The following is an 18,691-nucleotide window of genomic DNA, read 5'->3' as shown; positions in this document are numbered from 1 at the left end:
ATTATGGCCTCTTCCCCCTCCTATATTATTTTGAATCAAATTTCAGACCTCAGATTGTTATTGAATCAAGTTTCAGACTTCTTTATTTAAGAAGCAGGCAAGTCAATCTTTTTTACTTTTTCCTGACATAAAGACAAATTCCTAACTCATGACTTCTTTTGCCTCATAAAAATCATCCTTTTCTTTCCCTATTTCTCCTCCTTTTCCCCCCTCCCCTGTTCCTCCCACCTCTTTTGTTTTCTCTTTCTGTTTCCCTTCCTACCTTCTTCCTTTCTTCCACTATAATTTTTAAAAAGGAAATCCAGTTCTAATTTTCCCAGTTTTACCTGTGGTTCCTTGATATACATCTATCTTTCCATTTGCAATCACTTTTGCTAAAATGGCAGAGTTTACTCATGGATATCCCTTTATGAGTTTGGAGAAATGGATATTTAAAAAGTCACAAAATCCTCAACCCTCTTTTAGATAATAAAAACTGGCTACACTAGTAATACAGTGGGAAAACATAATGAATAAGAAGAATCCATTTATAGTATCACCAAAATTAAATATTGGATACTATTTTAACTAGAAAAACTCAAAAACCCTAATGATACCAGTGACTTGTTTTTATAACATTGAGAAGGCATTGAGCTTTTATATTGGTAAATTTGGGCCATATGGATGGGTTCCCATAAAGCAAGCTGGAACTGTCTTGATATCATTCATGCATAGAAATCAAGCATGGCAGAGTGCAGCCAATATTTTGGAGGGAGTGCACATTACTTGGACATGATGGAGGCAGATCTTTCCACACAATGGTACGATCACAGAGCCAGTAGCAAATTCTCATATATTTTATTTACTTTTCTTTTATCATGATGAAAAATAAATTTATGATCTGTATACTGTAACAAAACAAAACAACTATGACGAGTTAACATCCCAGACTTTGTGTACTTTTGGAGGGCCACTGTGTTCCTGAGCATTTCCAAATTATTTCTCCTCTGGGAAACTGTGGGAGGTATATGCTACTCCTACTCTGTTACTTTAACCTATACCATAATATTGAACTTCACACCGCTAAGGAAATGTGATAATTCTTGTACCCTCAGCTTGGTGAAAGAACTTGTAATTGTTGCATATTGTGTTTACTTGTCTAGACCAAAGGCTGTAGTCACTGGAAACATGGACTTATTTTCATCTCTAACTCTCTCCTCCTCTCCACACTCAGCCTGCAGAGCCCGGCCAACAATCAGTGAGTATCTAAGAACATTTTGTGAAATGAGTATGCGATTGCAGAAACTCTTTAGACAGAACCAGTAGCACAGTTTCTTGGAGTTCAGATTTATTTAGGAAGTTGGCATTTAAGTCCTCTTTTGGTTGTTTTGGTGGTTCATGAAAGCACTTTTACCTTTATGAGTTTTGATTTGATATTTTTTCTTATCACACTCCACTCCAGCATTAGGATCCTCACCGTTTTTTGACATAACACTTAACTCTCCTAATATTCTTGAAATTGTGCATTCTCATTTCTATGCTCATGTGAGTTTTGACTTAAGATTTCAAACTTAGAGTTGAGTAAGTCTACATACTACTCATGAGAAAGTGAGTAGAACTGTTTCCCCCCAAAATGAAAAGAACTATCTTCTGGGTTATTAGTTTTAACTGAAGGCAAAAGGTTTTAAACTTTTCCCCCTTATGGTCTTGGGGAACCAACTATTTAGAAAATTTGCTTGTAAAAATAATAATTGTTCTAGCAAATCATACATATTTGTGTGTGCAAGGATGGGAGGAGAGAGATAGAGATGGAGATAGACAATGCTCTAGCTGTAGACATTCATCCTACATTTAAATATTTTGAATTTTCAGTAGCCTGTGAATACGAGGAAACTTATTACATTAAGGTAGACTTTAGAGATTTGACATGTAGCTGATATTTTCACAGTGCGAGAAATATCAAGCTGACATTATGCAGTCTCTGAGATGATTATTTCCAAATGTCAGAGTGCAGAAACTTATTCATGGGACTTCAGTGCCTTAGGATAGTGTCAATTTAAAACACATTCACATTGACTTCTTTTTTATTTAAACATGCTAAATGAGGTATGAAAAGCAGGTTAAGAAATCAGCTGAGAAAGGAAGAGCAAAGAAGAAACCTATTGACAAGAAAATTTTAATAATAGATTGATGTACTCTTTAATCAATTTTCACAGACCTTTTGCTGACAGCGGGCTTCAGCAACTGCCTCCTAATCCTTCCTACAGCTATAATTTTGCTCTTCATGTTATTTCACTCATCTCACATATAGTAAATTTGGAAAATTAAAAATAAATAAAAACTATTTGAATATTTTATAGATTTTTTTTTTTTCTTTTGAGACAAGTCTCACTTGGTCGCCTAGGCTGGAGTGGTGCAAAGGCGCAATCTCGGCTCACTGCAACCTCCACCTCCCAGGTTGAAGCGATTCTCCTGCCTCAGCTTCCTGAGTAGCTGGGATTATAGGTGCCTGCCACCACACCCAGCTAAGTTTTGTATTTTTAGTAGAGAGGGCATTTCACCATGTTGGTCAGGCGAGTCCCGAACTCCTGACCTCATGTGATCCACCCTCCTCGGCCTCCCAAAGTGCTGGTATTACAGGCGTGAGCCACTGCACCCGGCCTATTTTATAGATTATTTTCAATAAATAAGTCAAAAACCAAATTGTTTTGACTTTTAATCGTAACACTGGATTTTGAATTAAAATGACAGTGATATTTTAAATTAAAAATGTATTCTTTTGTTCAATCTCTCTCTTTAGCAGTTAATTTGAACCTACTGAACTGCTGGAACGTCTGTTATTTTGGAAATGAAGGAGTTTTTTTTTTTTTTTTTTTTTCTTTAAGCCAATTGGCCATATCAGAGATAACTGAGTTTAAATAAGCCTTCATCTTCCCAATTATGTGCTCCTAATTACTTGGGGTCACTGAAATCCCATGGCATCTTCTGAAAAGCATTTTCCCTGCAGTCCATCTTGTTCGGTTTCCTTTCTGTTCCGGGAAGCCAGTATCTTTTCCTTTATCAGATTCCTTTTTTACCAATAGCGGCAATGGTAATGGTGAATGGATGCAGGGTCTTAAAATCAGCCAACTTTGTTCTGACTTCTGTAAGTCAGTGACAGGAGTCACTGCATAACGACCTAAATTCCCATATTTATCTCATGAAATGTGATTTCTCATACAAACAAAAGTTGTGAGAACTCCATAAGCAAGACCAGCTGCTTTTGGGGGCTGCCAAATTTTAAATTGTTACTGGAAAAGCAAAGACCAGGCAAACATCCGAGAGACAGACCTACCGCAGATAAGTATTGTAATCTTGTTCACTATAATCAAAACAGAATAGATTGCTTATTCTGTTACCCTATTGATATTGCTCACATTTTAAAATTTAGGTGCTGGACTCAAGAATGATAATTTCATTAAGCTTCAAGAGTCACATTGTATTGTAGGCATCGAATATCACGAAATGGAAAACACTGTAAAGCTAGTGTTTACACCCTTGGGTCATACCCCCAACGGCTAAGGATTCCCACTGGCCACCTGCAGCAGGGCTGTCCCCTGTGAAGGCAGGAGACAAACGAGGACCCTTAGGACACTTTGCTCCCAGGACTTTGGCGCACAGTTCCCATGAGTCCTGGTCCGTCAAGTCAACATTCCGAAGCCAGGACTGGCAGGTCCTGACCCTCCCTTTTTGCACCCGTAAGGGGAAGGGCTCGGGAATCCGGACCTTGTCTAGAGTCCCGGCGCCAGTACCACTTCGGAGGGCATCCTGGAGGTTGTTACTAACCCGGGCCTCTTCCGGGCTTCCCAGACACCAGGGTTGCTAACAGCTCCACGGGGGCGAAGAATTTTATTTTGTTAACTGTGGTTATCTCCAACACTCAGTTCAAACCTGAGCAGGGCAAGGTCTCACCTCGTCTCCCGGTCACTTCCCTGCTTGTTTGTTTCTTCCTAACTCTCAAGTGTCCTTCGCCCAGTTCATCCCCACCTCAGCAGCCCAAGGCTGGGCGGGGACGGTCGGGGTTCGAAGCCTGCAGCTTAACTTAGAGGGTTTCAGGCTTTGCTGGGAGGCCTCCCTGTGCTCAGAAGAGCCGGGGGTAAGCTGGGCTGTCGCCTCGGGTGCAGACAGAGGCGCAGGGGCTCGACCTCCAAGAAAATCTCCAAACCGAGGGCCTGAGCTTCGCGTCTGTAGTTAATGAGCAAGAGCTTCTGGGCGGAACTTCTAAGGGTCCAGCCCGCCCAGTCTCCCCCCACACTCACCCCATCTCGCCCCGCCCACGTTCGTTTCGCTCCGCCCTCGCCCCATCTCGCTCCGCCCCCGTGCTGCCCGGCTGCGGAGGTGCGGGGTGCCCCCAGGTGGCCGCAGGCAGTGCTGCTCCTGGCCGATGGAGGCGGCGGCGGCGACAGCGGAAGGGGAAGCGCTGAGGCGGCGAGGCCCACAGCCATGGCGGAGCCCGTGCGTGAGGAACTCTCGGCCCTGGCCGCGATTTTCTGCGGGCCCCACGAGTGGGAGGTGCTGAGCCGCTCAGGTGACTACTCCCGCGCGGGAGGGACAGGGCGCCCTCAGGGGCCACCCGCGTTCTCTCTGCGGCTCCTCCCCACCACTGAGCCTGGGCACCCTGCCTGTGCCCACGTATGGGGACCGGGTTAGTTGAATGATGGAGTGACACGTCCTGGAGGCCGGAGTGGTGTCGCAGCGGGCGGGAGTTTGAGGCGACCCCAGAAACACTAGGAGAGCGGTGCGGCCCACTAGGGCCTCTGCCGCCGGTCCTGCTTCCGGAGCCGCGGGCCCCTGCGGTCCGCGTCCCCAGGCCCTTCCCCAGCCTCCCACCATTCACATCTCACCCTGTAAAGAAGCCTGTGCTGAGGCCTCCTCGTTGTTCTGTGTCATTCCTAAGCACTATGCCCTAGGCCCACGAGAGCACTCCCCGATTTTAACTTTACACGGGTATTTGTACGTCTTAAGTTGCAGGAGGGCAGGGTCTGTTTGGTAATTCTCCAGGTACCTAGAACGGTGCCAGCCAGGCACATGGTAGGTAGTTGGTAAATGTTTGTTGACTGAACTTTTTAATTTATCCAGTGCTCAACCTCAGCTTTATCTGCATTCTACTTCCAAGTTGTTTGCTTTTCTGATACTTTTTTTTTTAGGTGGAGTCTCGCTCTGTTGCCCTGGCTAGAATGTCGTGGATCCATCTCGTGTCACTACAGCCTCCGCCTTCCGAGTAGCTGGGATCACAGGCGTGCGCCACCATGCCTGGCTAATTTGTATATATATAATACTTTAAAAAATAATTTATATATATATATATACTTTTTTTTTTTTAGGTGGAGTCTCGCTTTGTCCCCCAGGCTGGAGTGCAGTGAGGCAATCTCGGCTCACTGCAAGCTCCGCCTCCCGGGTTCACGCCATTCTCCTGCCTCAGCCTCCAGAGTAACTGAGACTACAGAGTAGCTGGGACTACAGGCGCCCGCCACCACGCCCGGCTAATTTTTTTTATTTTTAGTAGAGACGGGGTTTCACCGTGTTATCCAGGATGGTCTGGATCTCCTGACCTCGTGATCCACCTGCCTCGGCCTCCCAAAGTGCTGGGATTACAGGCGTGAGCCACCGGCGCCTGGTCTTCCGATACTTTTTTTTTTTTTTTAAAAACAAGCTCTTGAGAGCTTTATTAGTCATTTAGCCCACATTTGTTGAATCCCTGCTGCCTGCAGACTTTGTCAGGGTTTCAAAGACACCGCTACCCATGGCCTCTAGGAGCTTATAGTGTAGAGAGGTTCTTGTGACTATTTTTTGATGATAGGTGAAACTTTCCCTGTGTGTGGCTTCTATTGAGTAAAAAAAAAAAAAAAAAAAATGCCATTTAGGAGAAAGTACCGTGACTCAGCTTTCACTTAGCTTTCAGATACATTATGTACATGTTTGGGGCATGAGAGTTATCGTTCTAATGTTATATTGTAGCTACTATTAAAATTGACTTTCTGACCATAAGTTGGCTAACCTTTAAGAAGGTTACCTTTAAGAAGGTAGTCTAGGCCGGGCGCGGTGGCTCATGCCTGTAATCCCAGCACTCTGGGAGGCTGAGGCTGGCGGATCACCTGAGGTCAGGAGTTTGAGACCAGCCTGTCCAACAAGGCGAAACCCTGTCTCTACTAAAAGTACAAAAATTATCTGGGCATGGTGGCATGTGCCTGTAATCCCCACTACTCAGGAGGCTGAGGCAGGAAAATCACTTGAACCCAGGAGGTGGAGGTTGCAGGGAGCCAAGATCTCACCATTGCACTGCAGCCTGGGTAACAAGAGTGAAACTCTGTCTCAGGAAAAAAAAAAAAAAGGTAGTCTGAAAATGGGCTGGATGTTGTGAGAAAACCATCTAAGCATCTAAGATTAAGATCCTTCATGGTATCCATTGGATGTGTTATTTACTGAAGGACAGGGAGTTGACTTCCATTTATTCCTTCTTGCATTCATTCACTTACATCCACTCATGGGGCACTGTTACGTTCCAGGCAGTATGCACTTATTAGTGTAATGGAGTTGCTTTCTTTTTAGTGCCCAGCCTGACTTGTGTCTTTTGAAACAATTGTTTAAAATCCATATGAAGGGATTTACTCACTTTTAGTGTTTTCTTGTCATCCTCTTCTGATTGGATAATTCTTCACCATCTCCCTCTCTGTCTCCACTGTTCTCTTTAGTGATAATTACTTCTGCCTGAGGCAGCTATTTGAAGAGATCATCAGTTTTCCTAAATTCCTTTATTATGGCTCAGTTGGGAATATCCTGGAAAAATGAACCTGCAATTTCCCATCACACCTTAAAGAACTGGTAATGGTCTGGGTCATTAGTACACAGCTGAGCATAAAACACTGCTGAAGGGTCAGAGAAAACCCAAAAATGTAAGCATAGAAAGAAAACAGTTTCTTAATCTTGAGAACACTGTGGACCCTTTATCTGCTGTTAAATTGAGCATGACTTTCAAGCCCTGCCTCCTAATTAATTTAATTCAGTGTTCTGGCATCAGTAAGTAATTGAATTATAAAAGAATTCAGTGTAACAACTTAGGACATTTTGTTGCTGAGAGGTAGAACAATTCATTGATTGAAATGGGGATGTTTGATGTTCACAACTTGGAATTAAGGGTAAGGTAAGGCCTTTTTTTTTTTCTTTTTTTCCCATGGTTTTCGTAACATCTTTTTACAAAGTAAGGGCTTCTTTAACAGACCACAGTAAACATGCAGTAGACTGCTGGCTACCACTCACCGTCACTGTCAGTTTGGGTTGGAGGATACACGCCTGATACCAGAACACTCTAAACACCAGTTCTTTTCTGGCCTCCCCCAAATAAGGTTCTCCCTTTTGCTGCTGGAATCAGGAGAATGTTGCAGAGGAATTGCATTCCTGGTAACACGATAACCCAGCAAGACTCAGACTCCTAACCCAAGGATCAACTATTAAGGCCGTAAGGTTGAAGAAGCCGAATAATTGGATTCCATTTAGCTGGACTAATTTTATGCTGAGAATTTCAGGGGATTTTATCTGCCTTTTGATCTCTTTACAATGGTTATAGCAAGCTCATAGTAAGAGGCATAACCATCTCTTAGGGGTGCAAATTAAGTAAGTCCCTACACTCTCATCTACAAGGGAGGGCTGTGGATAGACCCCATTAGGGATATTCTGTTTTTTTCTATTCATTGTAGTCAGTCCAGGTGCCAGATTTGATGGGGTGACCTGCCATGTCTGTGATACTTTAAATACATGTTACTTGATGAGGGTTACTATTGGTCTTTTTCACAGAGAAGATTACTGATACTTAGACTGGTTAAATAACCACCAGGCTCCAGGTGTATGGGCCTTTGCACTGCATCATGCTCCTTAATAGAGAGATGGGGCTGTTGCATCAGGAAAATAGTTCTCGGAAAGCAAGGAAATACTTGTCCAGAGAGAGAGATAATGAGCACCCAGAGAAAAGACATGAGTGTGAGCCAACTTATGTTCAGAACAATCCCAAAGGGGAGTGTTTCTGCATGTATGTGTGGATCTATGAGAGGTGTGAGATTGGTATTGTATCGCCATTTTCCTGATGGGGAAATTGAGTGACACAGATTATGTGGCCATAGTCAATGTTCATTTTATGTGGCAGTTGTGCTTCTGGAAATAATCTAACAGATAAAGTTGTAAGATGGGAGAATCCAATATCATGTAATATGTTTTCACAGAAGCTGCAGAGTGAATTTTTGTATTTTATCAACACTAATGTTCAGATTAGTTTGGACCCTTTTATAAAATAAATCGTGACTGTCACACATTGATCCCTCTAAATCTACTCAGCTTGGTTTTCTGCTGATTGTCGGTATTGAGCTCACTTCTGTAAAACCGATGAGATTGCTACTTTTAGCTTCATTTATTTTTAGGTTTTTTTTTTTTTCCTTCTGAAGCTACATTGAAACTTATGTAAAAATCCAGCTGAAGCATAAAACAAGCACTGGTGTATGCTTGCCTGGGAGCTGTCCGGGAGCAAGAGGAGACAGTCTTGTCTTATCAAGTATGAGAGGGTGCTGGAGGTTTCTTAGTGGTTTTCTTCAAAGTTGTATGTTGAGGATATATAACAATTGCCAAGAAAAAAATACAAGTGTAGGGAAAGTCAGATGTATATGGTATGTAAATGATTTCTTAATGGGCTCTTAGTGAATCCTGAAGAACCCATTCTCTTCAGTTTTACCTTTTTAAAAAGTATCTTCTGTTATTTGCATTTATAGAGTTTCTATTGTGTGTTGTGCTTTATGAAGTAGAATGAAACCTTAAATATAGCATTAGTGTGAATTTGGAGTTCTAAAAGTTTAGTTTCTCTAGTTTGAATTTCTGTTTGGAATGTGGTTAGGAGCATACTTTCAGATGTTTGTAAGGAAGTATAAGGTTTGAAACCTGTTTCAGTTTGTGTTTTAGGTATGAAAATGACACACTTACTATAAGACAGAATGATTTGGTTAGAAACAAGTAGTTGATTTGTATCAACTTCAACCAGAGGGCAAGACCTATATCTTTTGGTAGGGTCTTTAGAATACATGAAAATAGCCTTGGACTTAGGAAATGTTAGTTTTCTGGGGGCAAGCCTTAAGTTTTCTAGGGCATAGATGTTTGTTGAGAATGATCAGTTTGTGAATTAAGCTTATTAACTAAAGTTTTAGGGGGCTATGGAGGGGCAGAGATTAGTGTTAGATTTAGAGCATAATTGTTTTTCTGCTAATCACTGTTTCTAAGCTGTTAATAACCTTAAAGCAGATGGGGGCAACTTTGTTTTCTTTTTCATTATGGCAAAAAAAGAAAACAAAAATCAGACTTACAGTGCATGTGTTATATGAAAAATTCTGAGGCAAAAAGGAGCCAGTTTAATTGCTTGTACAATGTCAAGCAGATGAGAAATGGAAGAGTACAATACATACTTCTAGAGTTTTCAGGAGAAAATGAGTTTTTAAAAGTATGTAATTTTATTGCCACATTAAATACCAGAAGAATGGAGGATGTTATTGGGCTTTTCAGTTTCTTGTAGAGATGACAGTATCATTTTGTGTAATCTTATTTTGCAGCTGGTGGGCAGGGGGATTTACCAAGACCAATTAGAAAGAATGCTAATCCTTTCCAATTCTTAAAAGAACTAAGGCAGTTTTCTTCCAAACATATAACTAGTATGGGGGTCACAGTTTTCTAACGTGAAAGTCAGGAGTTTCACCCATTGCTATTCTGTTTGCTGACTAGGACCAGAAAATAACACAGAGAAAAATGAAAATTGGTAAGGACTGACATGGCTGGTTCAATAGCTTTTCAAGACTTTCCCCCTGGACTACCGACATGTTTCTTTCATGTGGTTTCCTGCACTAGAGAGGACCCAGTGGGTGTTTATATGGCACAGGTTGGAGAACACTATGGGTGGTCTCAGGGTCTTGATCAGAAAGGGATTCTTCAAAGTTTGCAGCATAGCATCTTGCTTCAGTGTGGATACATTGCCTTCTTCTGTAGTAAAATCTCTGTCTCCTCCTTATAAGGACCCTTATGATTACATTCAGGGCTCACCTGGGTAATCCAGGATACTCCCCCCATCAAAATCCTTAATTTAATCATGTCTGCAGAGACCCTCTTGCCATGTGAGGGAACATGTTCACAACTTCTGGGGAACAGAATGTACACATCTTTGGGCCCGTTATTTAACACAGGTACCAGGGATTTCTGTACCTGTGAGATCCATGATTACAAGCTACTAGCACGATTCCAAAAGCTATATGACTGTAAAGTTTAAAAGGTTTTTTGTATCCCCCCATTTTGGTTGTTGTTTAAAAAGAAAATCAAGATATTTCAGTGCTGGAAAAATGTTAATTTAATTTAACCACAATAATTCTGGGCATGAAAATACCATGAAATAAGTTTGAAATACCATGGAAGTCATTAGGTGGGACTTAGGGAGGAACTGCGGAACTGGACAAAATTTTAGTAGACAGAAAGTTAAGGGCCTTCTTGGAGATAGTAGGAGCAAGAGGCAGAGATGGGACACCTGAGACTGAGGACATGGTATAAAATGGATAATGAAGCAGAGTGAGGGGAGAGGAAGTCAGAGTGGTAGGCTGGCCCTAGGTGTTGCATGGAGGAATTTGTAATTCATTTCAGTCTGGGAGAGTGGTATTGGGATGATTTGGTGTGGGGAGAGGCAGGCGGCGAGGAGACCACTGTTGCAGAAGCCAGAGAAAGGCCTGAATTAGGAGGGTGGAAGGGAGAGAAATTCTGGAGGACTTGTGGGATTTGGCAGTTGAATGCTAAGTATGAAAGGAGGGAAAAAAATAGTGGAAGGCAGCTTTAAGATTTTATGCCGAGGCCAGGTGTTGTGAGTCACACCTGTAATCCCAGCACTTTGAGAGGCCGAGGCAGGCAGATCACCTGAGGTCAGGTGTTTGAGACCAGCCTGGCCAACATGGTGAAACCCCATCTCTACTAAAAACACAAAAATGAGCCAGGTGTGGTGGCGGGCGCATGTAATCCTGGCTACTTGGGAGGCTAAGGCAGGCCAATTGCTTGGACCTGGGAGGCGGAGGTTGTAGTGAGCTGAGATCACACCACTGCACTCCAGCCTGGGCAACAGAGCAAGACTCCATCTCAAAAAAAAAAAAAATGCCTAGATAACTGGAGGAAGAAAGTTGTTTGTGGAATTATGCTTTAGAGAATGCCTGTCATTTAGGGGTTTAGGAAAAGTAGAAAAACAGTGCAGCGATGAGCAGGGATGTAGGAAAAGAACCAGGACACTGTGGTGTCTGGGAGGTAAGGGAAGAGAATTTTGAGATTGGTTCAGCAGGTTCAGAAGCTATAGAAGGGTAGGACTGGATAAGGGTCACAGAATGTGGCTATGTCAGGGGTGCCCAAAGCACCCTCACACTCAGTGATTTGCCAGAAGCACTTATAGGACCCGGAAAAACTGTTATATTCATGGTTGCAGTTTATTGCAGCATAAGAATACAGACTAAAATGAACAGAGAAAGAGTTGCATGGAATGAAGTCCAGGAGAAACTGGGAGCAAGTGTCCAGGTGTCTCCTCCAGTAGGGTCACACAGACATGCTGAATTTTCTTAGCAATCATGTGTAACAACATGTGACATGTGTTCCCAACCAGGACAGCTCATTTGAGCCTCCTTGTCAGAATTTTAATTGGGGTCAATCTTGTCAGCATGTAATACTTACGTGACTCATTTCAGCTACTCAGACTCCAGTCTCTAGAGCAAGAAGATTTACCATAAATCACATTTTTAGCTAAATCCTTTAATCAGACTGTGTGGTCCAACACTTCAGGCATACACACACACACACACACACACAAAAAAGAATAAATAAAAAATAAAACCCACACTCTTTTTTTTTTTGAGATGGAGTCTCACTGTTTCGCCCAAGCTGGAGTGCAGTGACGTGATCTCTGCTCACTTTAAACTTCACCTCCTGATAAAACCCACATTCTTAACAGGTAGAATGTTACCAGGACTCTTAGCTCAGCTCTTAGGAGCCAGCCATGGGCCAGTCCTGAAGACAGGCTGTTCGTGGGAATGTGCATAATTTGAGCACCCTACTCCTGCTGAGTTTTCTCTTTCTTGCACAGTGGTAATTAGGAGGTCATTGGTAATGTTTGAGAAAGGAGCTTCAGAGACAAGGTATGTCGGAAGCCACGGTCCAAGTAGTTGCGAAGAGAGTAGAGAGTGGCTTGTGGGAAAATGGATGAGATAATTATATTTTAAGAAGACTGCAGATGAAAGGATAGAGAATGATAGGTCAGTAGCTTAAGGAAATTAGTAGCACTGAATTTTTTTTTTTTCATACAAGAAGATAAATATTTTCTTAGTAGAGGAGAGGAATAATTAGAGGGAGGGTTAGAAAATGCAAGCACTGCCCAGGTGTGGTGGCACACCACCTGTAATCCTAGCACTTTGGGAGGCCAATATGGGAGGATTGCTTGAGGCCAGGAGTTCAACACCAGCCTGGGCAACATAGCAAGGCCCCCATCTCTACAAAAAATAATAATAAAAATTAGCCAGGCATGATTACATGCCTGTAATCTCAGCTACTCAGGAGGCTGAGGTGGGAGGACTGTTTGAGCCCAGGAGATCAACATTGCAGTGAGTCATGATCATCCCACTACACTCTAGCCTGGGTGACAGAGTGAGACCCAGTCTCAAAAAGCAAACAAAAACAAAAAAACAAGCACAAGACCAGTGATAGGGTTTCCTGTGGAAGGGAGGAAGACACTTCTTTCTCAGATAAAACAGTGAAAAAGGGCAAGATGATTAAAAATAAACAAAGTGTAATCAAGTAGCCCAGCAGTTCCTAGGTAGCAATGACAACTGCAGTTCCTTGGTCACTAGCACACTTCCATGGATTCAGCCATTAAGGAGACAGTGAATCCAGATGGATTTGGACAGTCACTGCTTACTGCACAGCAGGCAGCATTAGCTTCATGCTCACATTGATTCTCCTTGTCCCCCAAGTTCAATGGTGTGATGTGGAGGTAGACTGAGGTGCATACTATGCATTCAGTGGGTCTTTGTTATAGCTGAGGGGCAGTGAGCTTAGGAACCCTCTGGTCTTATGAGGGGGCTGCTAGTGATCCTGCTCAATCTTTGTCCTGAAGGAGTACGTTACCTTATATTGCTTAGGAAACAAATCTGACCCCTGACCTGGAGGAGAAACTCTAGCTTCCAAGGCTGTCGGTTATACAAATGTCCTTGAACAAAGCTGTTGATGTCCTTTTTTCAGAAGGCATTTAGAAATGCTAGATTGTAGCCGTCTGACCTGCACACACTGACCTAGCGATGGATGAGAGATGTACACTGACACAGATATTTTGCCTGTCAGTGTGGCTAAGGGGGTTCTGCTCCTGAATCTGCAGTGTGGGCCCCAATAAGCTGGCGAAGTTCACATTTATTTAGTACAGATTAAATGACAAAGGCCACGAGTAAACACCACTAGTGGGTAATTAACATTGCCATCCCCTCGCCCGCCCCCAGTAGAGAGCAGTCATGCACCCACGGAAAATCAAAGGTTGGTCTTAGGACCACATGAGTAAACAAGTTATTTACGTAAACTCCCCCACATTCCCTTGTTATTTGCTCTTTTGCTATCAACTCAAGGTAAAGAGGATTACGCTGCTTTCAGCCAAATCTTTTACTGAAGCTATGCAACCCCCCCGGCCTTCCAAGAAGGTTTGTGGCTATTTCCTATAATTATCTTTTAATTTTTCTTCTACAATTTTTCCCACCACCCTGACTGAACTCCCACTCCAGATCCCTGGATAATTACCTACCAACACAGACATTTATGTTTATATAAATTATATGTACATGTATATGTATGCATATTTATGAATAAAGATGAATAAAGAAATGTTTAGGTGTAGAAGAGAAGTCAAGGAAGATCACTTGGGATATATCCCTGCTCTCGTGTTCTGAAACACTGGATTGAGTCCATATGATGGGATCTGTGTCTTACCTATCATTTTCCCTCAGAGACTAGTACAGTGCCTTGAGCTTAGTAGGTGTTCAGTGAATGTTGAATGATGAATGATTGAAGATCTTTAAAAGTTCTCCTCCTCCTTGAAGAGAGAGTGTCAACTCTCTAGATGATTACTAGAAAGTTTATTCAGCCTAAATGGTCATGTGTTGTCTGCAGTTCTGTTTGTAGTGTCTGTTTTACATATTGAAATGTACTGTTTTAACATAGGCAGCCTACTGTAACAATAAAATATTTTTTAAAAAAGGATAAGTACTTAGGCTGGGTGTGGTGGCTCATGCTAGTAATCCCACCACTTCGGGAGGCTAAGGTGGGTGGATCACCTGAGGTCAGGAGTTTGAGACCAGCCTAGCTAACATAGAAAAATCCTGTCTCTACTAAAAATACAAAAATTAGCTGGGCATGGTGGCACATGCCTGTAATCCCAGCTACTCTGGAGGCTGAGGCAGGAGAATCTCCTGAACCCAGGAGGCGGAGGTTGCAGTGAGCCGAGATCGTGCCACTGTACTCCAGTCTGGGCGACAGAGTGAGACTCGATGTCTCAAAAAAAAAAAAAAAGATAAGTAACTAGATAGAAGAAGAAGGGATTTTGAGAAACATAATGGGTTTTGGAGGAATGTACAAAGTTACATTTGGAAAATTTTTCTTCTGAAATACACCTATTTATAACGGTTAACTGTGTTTCCAGATGATGTCCTAAAATAGTCGTTCCTTGCAGCTGGTACTGAAGAGTGTATGAAAGAAAAACTCTATAACAGATGTATCTGGTCCTGTATGAATCAATGTCTGTAGCAATGGCTTTTACATATGTGGAATCAGAAGGCTAGGAAGCAATTTTAATGTTCTGTTCTTTAAATTGGGGATACATTCAGGTTTCAGTTGCTGAGGCTGTTGAGCAGCAGTCCAGGTATGAAAATGGAAAAGATTCGACTGCTTCTCTCATGCAGAAGAATAAAGCAAAAGCACATGCAGAGGGAAGTAGGGGTGGAGAGAGGCAAGTTAGCTTCAGAGAGATTTATTTGCACCCAGTTCTGTTCTACTCAGCCTGACGTTTTATCATCTTTTTGAAAAGTGGCGTGAAGTGGTGTGGAACACATCAGAGGGTGAAGCCGAGCAAATCTGAAAGAGAGCAGAGGATTTCATATGATATCCTATGTGTGCTTTCCCCCTCCTTCTTAGGAGCTGGAAGAAGCAGAATTGATGTCCACTCAATTTCAGTTCATCTTGCCACCTTCATGTTACACTGATACTAATGTATTTGAAATAAGAAGAGAACATTCCAGGCAGTTACTGTGTCACATGCAGTCATCAGTTTCTCTGCAACCCTACAACCACAGGGGATTCCATTGTTTGCTTTGACTTGGACTTCCCATAAAATGACTTTCGTTGGATTTAGTGTATAATTTTTAAATTAATTACTGATTTTGTATATACATGGTATTGTATCTTTGAAAGCGCGTATGAATTTATTAGGGATTTTCAGAATTATCATCTAAGTCTGGCTAGAAAAAAAATTACCTGATGAAAAACCTTTCTGGTAACTTAATAAAAATGAGGTGATAGCAAGTGTAAATGCCAGTTAAGTCCTGGGCGCTGGTGTGTGTGAATACATGAATACATGTGTATGGTTGAAGGAAATAATTTGTGAATCATAGCTTTCCTAGTATTACGTGTCCCTTCATAAAATAGCTCAAAGTTTTCTCATGAAAAATAGACATTTGAGACAAAAGTTTGAACTTCCTAGTGTTCCATTCAAATTAAATAATGTACAGCTAATGATTATTTTTGGATGCCTTTCAGAGACAGATGGGACCGTGTTCAGAATTCACACAAAAGCTGAAGGATTTATGGATGCGGATATACCTCTGGAATTGGTGTTCCATTTGCCAGTCAATTATCCTTCATGTCTACCTGGTATCTCGGTTAACTCTGAACAGTTGACCAGGGCCCAGTGTGTGACTGTGAAAGAGAAGTTACTTGAGCAAGCAGAGAGCCTTATGTCGGAGCCTATGGTTCATGAGCTGGTTCTCTGGATTCAGCAGAATCTTAGGCATATCCTCAACCAACCAGAAACTGGCAGTGGCAATGAGAAGTGTACTTTTTCAACAAGCACGACCATGGATGATGGATTGTGGATAACTCTTTTGCATTTAGATCACATGAGAGCAAAGACTAAATATGTCAAAACCGTGGAGAAGTGGGCTTCAGATTTAAGGCTGACAGGAAGACTGATGTTCATGGGTAAAATAATACTGATTTTACTACAGGGAGACAGAAACAACCTCAAGGTGCCAAAAAGTTAAATGTTGAGTATGAATCTGGCTATTTTCTGCTTAAAATGGTGTGTCTTTAAGTGTGTTTTATAACAATGGGATAGATTAATTATTAAGATGTTTCTGCTTTCATTATTATCATCTTAATGGATCTTCCTTTTCTTTTTAAAGAATGTCTGACTGCTAATTACAAGTACAAACTTGCAAAGCTTGAAGAATAAGATTACATTTTAAAAATCATGTTACTTAATAAAGTGACAGGTTATTTTAAAAGCTCTGTGGCACATGAGTGTTTGTTTCTGTAATTAGCTATGAGCTTGAACTTTATAAATGTGCACTAAAAGTTTGTGCATATTAATACTTCTTCCCATACTTTGGCACAGCAAGGTGTGTATTTGTGGATAGTCTGCAAGATTTCTAACTTTCTGGCTGTTAAAAATACATTCTGACACTTTAATTTGGTATCTATAATACCTGGAAACAGGAGCTTGTCTGTTATAACTGAGATTTCATGTTAGTAGAAGTAGAATCATTAGGGCTGTCAACTTGTCACCTCCTACCTAACTTTTGCTTTCCACCTGACTTATCTCAGCAATTGCTTTCAAAATCATCATCTTCTTCAGATTTTTCAAGTTCTTATTCTAATCTCATCTGACCTGTTTTAGGTGAGACAAGATGAGGAAAACTTTTTTATATTTTAAATCTTAGAAGAGCTACAAATCACTTAATAGGTTTTATACTTTCAGATAGGTTAGGTCACGAATAATTACATTTGAATTTATTTAAGACAAATTTAGTGTGAACAGCCTATAATCTTAAAGATTTGTAGAATAATGACCTAGTTTTTTCATGATGGGCTCTTACCACAAAACTACTTTGGCATTTGGTTAACCAGACTCATGCTGGGTTACAGTATATAGATACAACAGCAATTCAGATTTAATACATATCTTGGATTGGAGCTGACTGAGGAACCTCTTGTTTTAAAGTGATTTGTAGTATATCTGTAACGTTTGATCCTTTTGGGTAAAATAATAGCTGACAAAAAATAAATACAAATTAATTTTCTTGCTCATCTTTACCTAAAAGGCTCAGATTTCTCTTTAAGCCAGCTCAGGAATATTAAGCTAAACACAGCTATTTTGCAGATGTTGTTACTCAGATTGAAACATCAATTAATTAACAAGTATTTATTTATATTTACTAGAACCCTGCTAATGTAGAGAAATAATACTTTTTTAGGATATCTTTTTTCAGCTCTTTCTAAAATGTCATTTTATATAAATTTCTCATATTTTTATAAGATTGTATACTAGGATTGAGGATGTATAGGTACATATTTATAGATGCTATCAATTTGGAATGATAAGTGCTGTGTGCCTGGTAATGTCATTTAGCTGCTGAATTTGTAATAGAACAGTGGCTTGTGCTTTCAAGTGTGCCGTGGCGCTATATCCAGGTACTCCTCTAGTACTTTGCATGTATTATTTCATTTAATCAGTACAACTTCCCCATGAGGTAGATCCTCCCATTTTATGGAGAAGGCAACTGAGCCACAGAGGATTTAAGTAACCAGCCCAGAGTAAGAACTGGTAGGCAGTTCAATCCAGATTTAAACTTGGGGAGTTGGATTATATTGTTCTTTACTCCTGTATCCACCACTACATTATTCTGCCAAGTATGTAAAAACAAGTATGTAAAAATTCTTACTGCTTGATTTAAAAAGGGGGTATTCTTTAAGCATGAAAATAAGCCTACAGGTTTATGACTCCTTTACAACTAGGACTTTGAGATTCAGAGTAAGATACGTATTTAATGTACTGATTTATTATTTAGGAGTACCTGATTCTTCAGAAAACCTCCAAAGTAGATGTGGACTCAAGTGGAAAGAAATGCAAAGAGAAAATGATTAGTGTGCTGTTTGAAACAAAAGTACAGACAGGACACAAAAGGTATAATTTAGTATTATTGCAGATGGAAAAGCAACTGAATCGATAATTATACTCTGACAAATCTAGGCATATTCATGAGTTTCTCTTGTATAATGCAGGTTTCTGGCATTTGAAGTCAAAGAGTATTCAGCGTTGGATGAATTACAAAAGGAATTTGAAACTGCAGGACTTAAGAAGCTTTTCTCCGAATTTGTACTTGCACTGGTAAAATGAAATGGAAGACAGGAATCTTTTAGTAAAATAGCAGTGTTTTTTGTTGTTTTTGCATTGGATTTTGGGAGTGGTTAATTGAAATAGTCACCAGGGAGCAATTTTAGTTTCTCTGAAGCAAAATGATAGGCATCATTCTAACTTCAGGAACAAAAGCCAGTTCTGTTTTATGAAATATTAAACATGAAGAAAACTTGTATATTCTAATGT

The 18,691-nt window shown here is 41.0% G+C and overlaps 2 protein-coding genes across 14 annotated transcripts in view; one reads left to right on the top strand and one right to left on the bottom strand.

Annotated features, from left to right (window-relative positions):
* The window catches only part of ALG14 (ALG14 UDP-N-acetylglucosaminyltransferase subunit), a 251,481-nt gene extending 247,281 nt beyond the window's left edge, over nt 1-4,200 (bottom strand). Inside the window, exon 1 of the mRNA XM_023231015.2 lies at nt 3,931-4,200. The gene's annotated coding sequence lies outside the window, so the exon portion shown is untranslated. The remainder of the gene's footprint in view (nt 1-3,930) is intronic.
* The window catches only part of LOC111555128 (RWD domain-containing protein 3), a 133,756-nt gene that overhangs the window by 114,855 nt on the left and 210 nt on the right, over nt 1-18,691 (top strand). For 9 of the 13 annotated variants that reach the window (XM_026456514.2, XM_026456510.2, XM_026456519.2 and 6 more), the window contains 4 exons: nt 1,143-1,237; nt 15,847-16,334; nt 18,156-18,271; nt 18,370-18,664. In XM_026456514.2, the coding sequence (XP_026312299.1) occupies nt 1,143-1,237; nt 15,847-16,334; nt 18,156-18,271; nt 18,370-18,484 (814 nt within the window). In that variant the 3' untranslated portion in view covers nt 18,485-18,664. Of the gene's footprint in view, nt 1-1,142; nt 1,238-4,359; nt 4,547-15,846; nt 16,357-18,155; nt 18,272-18,369; nt 18,665-18,691 lie in introns of those variants that run through there. The other 4 variants (XM_023231013.2, XM_026456518.1, XM_023231009.3 and 1 more) reach the window with 4 other exon arrangements.

The sequence above is a fragment of the Piliocolobus tephrosceles genome, chromosome 1 (assembly GCF_002776525.5).
Source record: "Piliocolobus tephrosceles isolate RC106 chromosome 1, ASM277652v3, whole genome shotgun sequence".
Taxonomy (NCBI): domain Eukaryota; kingdom Metazoa; phylum Chordata; class Mammalia; order Primates; family Cercopithecidae; genus Piliocolobus; species Piliocolobus tephrosceles.
This window is presented reverse-complemented; position numbering and strand designations above follow the sequence as displayed.